This window comes from Mastomys coucha, unplaced genomic scaffold, assembly GCF_008632895.1.
Source record: "Mastomys coucha isolate ucsf_1 unplaced genomic scaffold, UCSF_Mcou_1 pScaffold12, whole genome shotgun sequence".
Lineage (NCBI taxonomy): Eukaryota > Metazoa > Chordata > Mammalia > Rodentia > Muridae > Mastomys > Mastomys coucha.
The window spans coordinates 35,260,963-35,268,337 of NW_022196894.1; the positions used below are offsets into that span (position 1 = coordinate 35,260,963).

General features: G+C 41.2%; 1 protein-coding gene across 8 annotated transcripts in view; it reads right to left on the bottom strand.

Moving 5' to 3' along the window:
* Nucleotides 1-2,301, bottom strand: part of Stxbp5l (syntaxin binding protein 5 like) — a 268,083-nt gene extending 265,782 nt beyond the window's left edge. For 7 of the 8 annotated variants that reach the window (XM_031363837.1, XM_031363833.1, XM_031363831.1 and 4 more), the window contains exons 1-2: nucleotides 2,041-2,301; nucleotides 739-932 (exon numbers count right to left, since the gene is read on the bottom strand). In XM_031363837.1, the coding sequence (XP_031219697.1) occupies nucleotides 739-924 (186 nt within the window). In that variant the 5' untranslated portion in view covers nucleotides 925-932; nucleotides 2,041-2,301. Of the gene's footprint in view, nucleotides 1-738; nucleotides 933-1,841; nucleotides 1,911-2,040 lie in introns of those variants that run through there. The other variant, XM_031363830.1, reaches the window with a different exon arrangement.
* Nucleotides 2,302-7,375: the final 5,074 nt, after the last annotated feature.

Here is a 7,375-nt window from a genome sequence, read left to right on the forward strand (position 1 = left end):
TCATAGCTTTATATAGCAATGTTACATTTTTTACTATTTCTCATTTTCTTTCCCTGTCCAAAATTCTGTTTGTTTATTAGAAGCTCAGAATCAAAGTGTAATGGCCTAAGATGTTTTCTCTCTTAATCAGAACACTGGTTACTGTGCTTTTTTGAATATCCTGAGTTCTCACAAGCATTGAGCACACAGGATTTGTATGCTTACCAGGGGTCTAAAATCCCCTTTTTTAATATCTAGAGTTTTAGAACACTGTCACTGGACACATTAATCTATTATCTACTTAATTCTAGCAACATGTTGAGAGCATTATTCTTTTTACACTGGACAGAGAAAAAGAATAACAGTTTCTCAGGATGAAAACCCAGGGAGCCAAATGACTGTCATTTCTCCTTCAGCTTACTACTTATATACACAAACGCATTTTGTCCACTTATTCGGCTTTAACATCTTGGAAATACTACTTTTTGTGTGTCTTCTGCTTCTCTTTAAGCTACCATTGTTGCTTATAAATCGATGCCAAAGTTGATATCTGACGTGTTTTTATTCATTCAAATTGACTTAATACTAGGCTCTTTGATGCTGGCGTCTCAACAATTTCCAGCCCTGCTTATGTGTATGCACGTGTGTGTGTGTGTGTGTGTGTGTGTGTGTGTGTGTGTGTGTGTGTGTGTGTTTCCTTGTTTCTTCTCAACAGTAAAGTAGAAATGTAACAGGCCCTAAAGCCAATTCAAAACTTACCTTGCAAATCTGGAAATACTCTGAAGTCAGGCTTTCCTGAATTTCCTCTCTTGGAAGCCCTGCAGTCCCTCCTGGATGGACGGAGCCACTTCCAGCCCCACCACTGTTACTGCCGCTGCTGCTACCACTGCCAGGGGAAGAGGCAGTTAAGCCATCCAAAACTTTTCGGAAATTAAACTTCTTCATTTTAAACACTGTCGAAAAATTAAAAGGAAAAGAGAAGTGGTGACAAACATGGAATTTTATGGGGCAAAAGCCTTTATCTTTTCATTAGTCAAGGCAGAAGTAGCTAGTCCCCATTTTATGAGCATTGGATGTAATCGAGGGGGGAGAGGGGCTCGGGCTTCATGTCCTCAAATTTTAACTTTAAAAGGGATATCTTTATAAAATAAAGAGAATACAACTCCAAGAGCAACAGTATTCCTTCCTCACACATCCCGATTTTCAAGGGCTTTATCCCCAGCTGTAGCTATGCTTTATCAGCACTGGGGTAAAAATAAAAGGCAGTGTCATCATCGTCATTAGCATTATATCATCATTATTATACAATCAAACCAGAGCCCAACAGACCAAGACCCTATGGACTGCTCTGAAGTGGGGGCTTTTCTTCTTAAGGGCCAGCTCATAAATTTTTATTATCGGGGGAAAAAAGCGATGTTGTGGGGGAACCAGTATTTACTCTGCCACCATGTTTGGGGTTCCCCCCTCCCATCATCTTCAAAGCTCCCTCTTCCTCAATAGAAACTAGGGGACAGGCCAAAAAAATGGCTTTTTCCATCCCGTACACCCAAAAACCTAGACCCCAAAACATCCGCGGTGACTCACGGCCACAGCCGACGGGAGGGGCGAGCGGGGACCGCCTGCCTCCACCTGTCCCCAGCTCCTCTCTTCTGCCCCTCTCCCGCCTCTGGTCTCCCTTGTACCCTCCCCGCCCGGCTCCCCCTCTGCACAGCAGCGGCTCTCCGGGGGATGTGAGGTGGTGACGCCTGCGGCCCGAGTCCCGCCTCAGCCTGCTGGGCGCGCAGAGCTGGCTCTCTCGCTCCCTCCCAGGCAAGCAGGGAGCCGAGGCTACCACCGCGGGCTACGAGCCCTGGAGCACTCACCGACAGCCGGGAAGCCACACGCATCTCAGACAGCTGCGCGGGCGCGCTCTCCCTCTTCCACAGGCACACTCACACACACACACTCACACACACACACACACACACACACACACACACACACACACAAGCGTGCGCACAGGTGTGAGGGCAAGCCGCGATGGGATGGCACCGGTGTCCCTGGGGACCCCAGACTTAGCACCTTCCTCAGACGCCACTAGCCGCCGGCCAGCCCGTGAGGCGGAGGGCGCGGAGGCTGCAGACTCGCAGGCGGGCGAAGGTCCAGCCCGGATCCGGCTGCTTCTCGGGTCCCTCTGGTCCTGGTGCCTGGCGCTCTCCGAGGTCCTAACTGAGCGGGCGGGTCTGCCTCAGGCTCCGCCCCCGCCGTGGGAGGTAGGCCCCGCCCCAGCCGGCCCGCACCCTCCTCCCTCCCAGACTCTCACGCCGGGGGCGGGGCACTGTGGGCGCCAGAGGGCGGGACATCCTCTCGCCAATCACAAGCTCTACTGACCCGAGTCCTAGGGATTCCAGGCAGGAAAGAAGTTTGGGGATAGGTCAGAGGAAAAGCCAGTGACAGGAGGAGGGGGATCATTTAAGAAGGCAGGTGATGTATTTGATTGACAGCCACACTAGCCAGTATGCCGTGGCGCCGTGCTTTGGGGGCTGTAATTGGTGCTACCTGTTGAAGGACGCAAATGTGAATCAATAGAATGCTTGCAAGCTTGAGAACTTGCGCTCCGGGAGTCCGAGGCTGCAGAAAGGGTTACCTTGGGTCTTGCTCAAGACCATACTGTGGACCAGGCTCTTTTTGCAGCCTCCCTCCCCCGCCCCGTACCCCCTGAATCTATTTCTGCTTGCCAGGGACAAGTTTATCTATTGGGTTTGTAAATAACCCCTGGAAACTGTTAGCCCTCTGCATTAGGTCATCTGTGCCCAAATGAATTGGTTTTCGGTGGAATTTTGGCTTCCAAATCGTAAGGAAATTTGCCCACTTTACACAGCCTATGAAATAAGCTTTCTCCTTCCTCACATAGACAAATTAAATTTTTAAGGAAACATTTCTCTCAAATCATGACAAGACGCATTTTAAGCTTTTTCTCATTTGGATCATTTTGGAAAATACTCTATTCCATACAGGAAAAAGAAACATCGCACCATTGTGGGAAGATATAGTTCTGAGCCCTGACTGACCATTGGTAAAAGGCTCAGGGTCCATAACTAGCTGTACATTTTAATCTGAGCAACAGGGATCATTAGTAATCATCCCAAATACTTACTGTCTTACATCTTAGATATGGAACAACACCTCCAGACACACCCCTTTCTCTCTCAGAGAGAAGGGAGAGGGAGGAAAGGGAAAATTTGAATGCTGTGTGAATTACTCAGGCAAATAGAAAAGGAACCATGGCGATCTAATAGCGTTCAGATTTTCGGAAACTCAGTTCAATATTCACATTCTCATTTTGAATGTTCTACTCCTTAACATTTGCAGTGCTTTTTTTTTTGTAACCCCCTTACACTTTCATTGTCAGAATCGGATTGTGATTTTCTTAATCACCATTAAGGAATAGAATTTTATACTATTTAGTACCTGGCACAATATTTCTCTTCTAAAGGACATTCAAGGGGTTTTGGACAATGGATTAGTTAATGGCTATAAGATAAGGATTTATGAGATCATATCTAACTTATCATACTTGGGAGGGGTGAAAAACAAGTATGGAAACAAATTCCATATCTAATACTGGGTCTTGAGATGCTTCTAAATCCTATATTAGATACCGAACAATACATATCTGTCTTTTGTTGTCTCCACTCTCCTTTTTTTTCTTCTTTCTGGCCCATTGTTCATTTCCAAACACAGGAGTCAATGGGAGCTAAAGGATTTTCTTCCTCTTTTTATGTTTAGCTTTTCTTTGAGAGGAAGCGATTTGGTGAGTTAGCCATTATTGAATAGAATGATGGATTTAGAATGCTTTCTTTGCTTCAGCAAAAGTTGGCCTACTGCTTAAGGGTCAATATGAAAACAAGTCCATAGCATATGGAAGTCTGGCCTTTTGATGAAAGTGAAGGAAGGAAATATTCCAGTTCAGCAAAGAGACATAGAGTGTTTACAAACAAAACTTACATCACTCATCACAAGCATCATACTATCACAATTATATTCTATGAAATAAAACAGCTGAAAAAAAGAAAAGCATATGAAACAAATTAAAGAAGCTTTTTCTGAAGATCATGAAGGGAATTCAACAACCTGCTGAGTTAAAAAAAAAAAAAAAGCTATAAAGCACACAGCAGTCCAGATGGGATGACAAATAAGTACGAAAAGTAGAAGAAATGTTGTGTCAAAATATATACACATTTTCAATAAATATTAGAAAGTTAAAACAGCTGGTAAGGTGACTCGGTAGTAAAACATTTGTCTAACTTGTGCAGAGCTGAGCTTTAATCTCATAAATAGATACACACATAAAATTAAAAATAAAATGAAATACTATAGTTAGTATTCTCTAGCATTATTTTAAATATTAGCAATGCTCTACAGTAGCATAACAACTTATACATGGTGAGTATCCAGCATATGTCCAGCATATGTTATGAGAGAGAGAGAGAGAGAGAGAGAGAGAGAGAGAGAGAGAGAGAGAGAGAATCTCCTGTGAAAAGAAAATATGATGATGACAAACTAGACTATAGGCAAAGATAGAAGCTCGCAAAAGGCAGAAGGTACCTTGTATGTTGGGAAAAAGTAAAAAGAATCTTAATGAAATATTTCTGAATGCACATTCCATCCTGAGTCAAAAAGCAACAGGGTGTTATTGTATAAACATTTGGTAGCAGGAATGATATCAGAACATACAATATAGTTTATAAACAATATAGAAAATGCTAAAACTGGATCAAGTAATGATCACTCCTGGCTTCTTACCCATGTGACAAGTATAAAGAGCTATATGAAGGAAAAGTGGTCTGAGCTTGATACTTGCAACAAAATAGTTAAATCATAAACCTAATAATTGAATCAACAAAACTAATAAACTGGAAGGAGTTTAGAATATGTGTCGAAAAGAAAGTGCAGATCACTTTAAGGAGTGATAATCTTGGACTCAAGCCAACAATGAGACTGATCAAATCTACTTTTCTACACTGAAAAAGCAATCAAAAAATTGCACAAAAAACTGTACCCATGTGACACTTCTAGTAGAAAGGAGTATTTGATGAATTGGCTGAGCTTTGATAAAAGCATACTGGGATGACAATGCAAATTTGTAAATGATACATTGTATATATAAAGTCCTACCAGGTAGATATCACCTATATTTCAAACACCAGAAAGCTGTGAATTCCACAGACATCTCATCCATTTACTGTTCATTATAACTCTATGAGATGGGTAGTTATTCTCCCCCACATTATACATATAAGAAAACTTAAGTTTCAGGGGAAAAAAAAATTGCCAACACTCACTTAAGATAATCTAGTCTTCAAATCTAGGCCTACCTTCAAAGATTATGTTCTTACTTACCTATCACTAATCAAAAAACTAACCAAACTAGAATAGAAAAAAGGGCAGTCAGTTCTTCTGGAAAATATAACTGTAATGATTAGTTTTGCCAGAACTGTTAACAAAACAGCACAAGTGGGGTTTCTTAAACAAGAAAATATATTTTCTCACCACTTTGGAATTTAGAATTATATTATCAAGGTATCAGCAGGTTTAATTCCTTCTGAAACTTCTAATTGGTTTGCACATAGCAACCTTCTCTGTGGTCTTGCTTGGTCTTTTATCTGTGGGCCAGAACCCTAGTGTCGGTGCGTCTAGATTCCCTCATCTTATGATACCTTTCAGACTACAGTAGAGCCATCTTATTGGTCTTGTTTGAATTGAATCTTTAAACACCACAACTCCAAAGGAAATTGCTTTCTGAGGTTAGGCTGGGGCTTCAACATCTAAATTTGGGTGGAGGGATACAACGTAACTCATAACAGTGAAATCATCAAATTTGACATTTTTAGGAGAGGATCTACTAGGAATTAGAACTGTGTAAACTTATATTTTTTTTTACATCTTGTTTCTCATGTAATCCTCACAGACATGATACACAGTAACTATTGATAACTCCATTGTATAGGTGGTAAAACTGAAGCAAAAACAAAAACAAAACAAAAACAAAGAAAGAAAAAAACAGTGAGGCTATGAGCCCACGATCATACATAGGCTTGGAAACGGGTTTAGATTCATCAGCCTCATCCAAAGCTTCAAAGCTCTCTATTCACGCTGGTGGTTTTCTTTTGAGAAGCCAAAGAAGTCTCATTATACAGATCTTTGATATTCAAAAAAGTTAATTACGGCCAGATTCGAGTATGAGGATAAAACAGGAAGAAAAATAAAAGATGTCTACCTCCTCAGGAGTTTGGATACAACTAAAAGACATTGAAGAATAGAAGGGCAAAGAGTGGGGAGAACAGAGACTTTGAGGATGGCAAGCTCATGGAAGGTGGTCTCCTAGGAAAGCTCACTATAATCTGAAATATATTAACAGAGTCACCAGGGTGTGCCCCATTAAAATAAAAGACAATCGGTTATTCAATAACTAATTAGACAGAGCATGACAGTATTAATTTCCTGAGAGAAGCTGTAGTCTCAGCAAATATCAGAGCAGCTGGAGAGAATCTACGTAGAAAGAGTGATAACATGGGATTTACCATAATGCAAGGAAAGCAACTGTTCATGTTAAAAAAAAAAAAGAAAAAGAAAAAGAAAGTAAAGAAAAAAAACAAAAACAAACAAACGAAAAACCCTCCAATCCACTTCCTGTGAGATAATGGGCCCTGGAGCAAAAACAACCTGAACTGCCACCTATCTCAGGTCCATCACACAAGTCACAATGACGTCTTTACTATTTACCAACCTAGAAGCTAGAATTTCATTATGCAAACACAACTGGGACATCAAGAAGTCCCATGTCTAGTCTTTCTGGCCAATTTTCAAGCATATTTGAGAATTATCCTTCCTTTCCAATCTTTGTCTGACTTTTTCCTGACCTTACTGAACATCCTCCATTGGAGGAGCTGGTTAATAATTGTCAGCTCTCTATCATATAGCAGGAAATAGCCAACAGCTTTAAAAAAAAATCCCTCATTCAACCTAATACAATCCTACAACACACACACACACACAGAGAGAGAGAAAGAGAGAGAGAGAGAGAGAGAGAGAGAGAGAGAGAGAGAGAGAGAGAGAGAGAGAGAGAGAAGTAATTAAATAATGTCATACCTCCCATGGGTTTCAGATAAAAAGCCAGGGGTCATAAGGATAGAACCAAAACATACAAAGTATGGCTCAGCACACAATCAATAACAGAATTGCAAACAGAACTCATGCCTTCTAGGACAAAACTCAAATATTTACTGTTAAGCATGCAATTAAAATTGGTTCTTTGTGCATATTCTAAAATAGATTGTCACATACTCATCCATCACACTGTGGTATGATAAGATAAAAAGCCTTAGCTTAGTAAATGCAGCACCAACAGGCACCT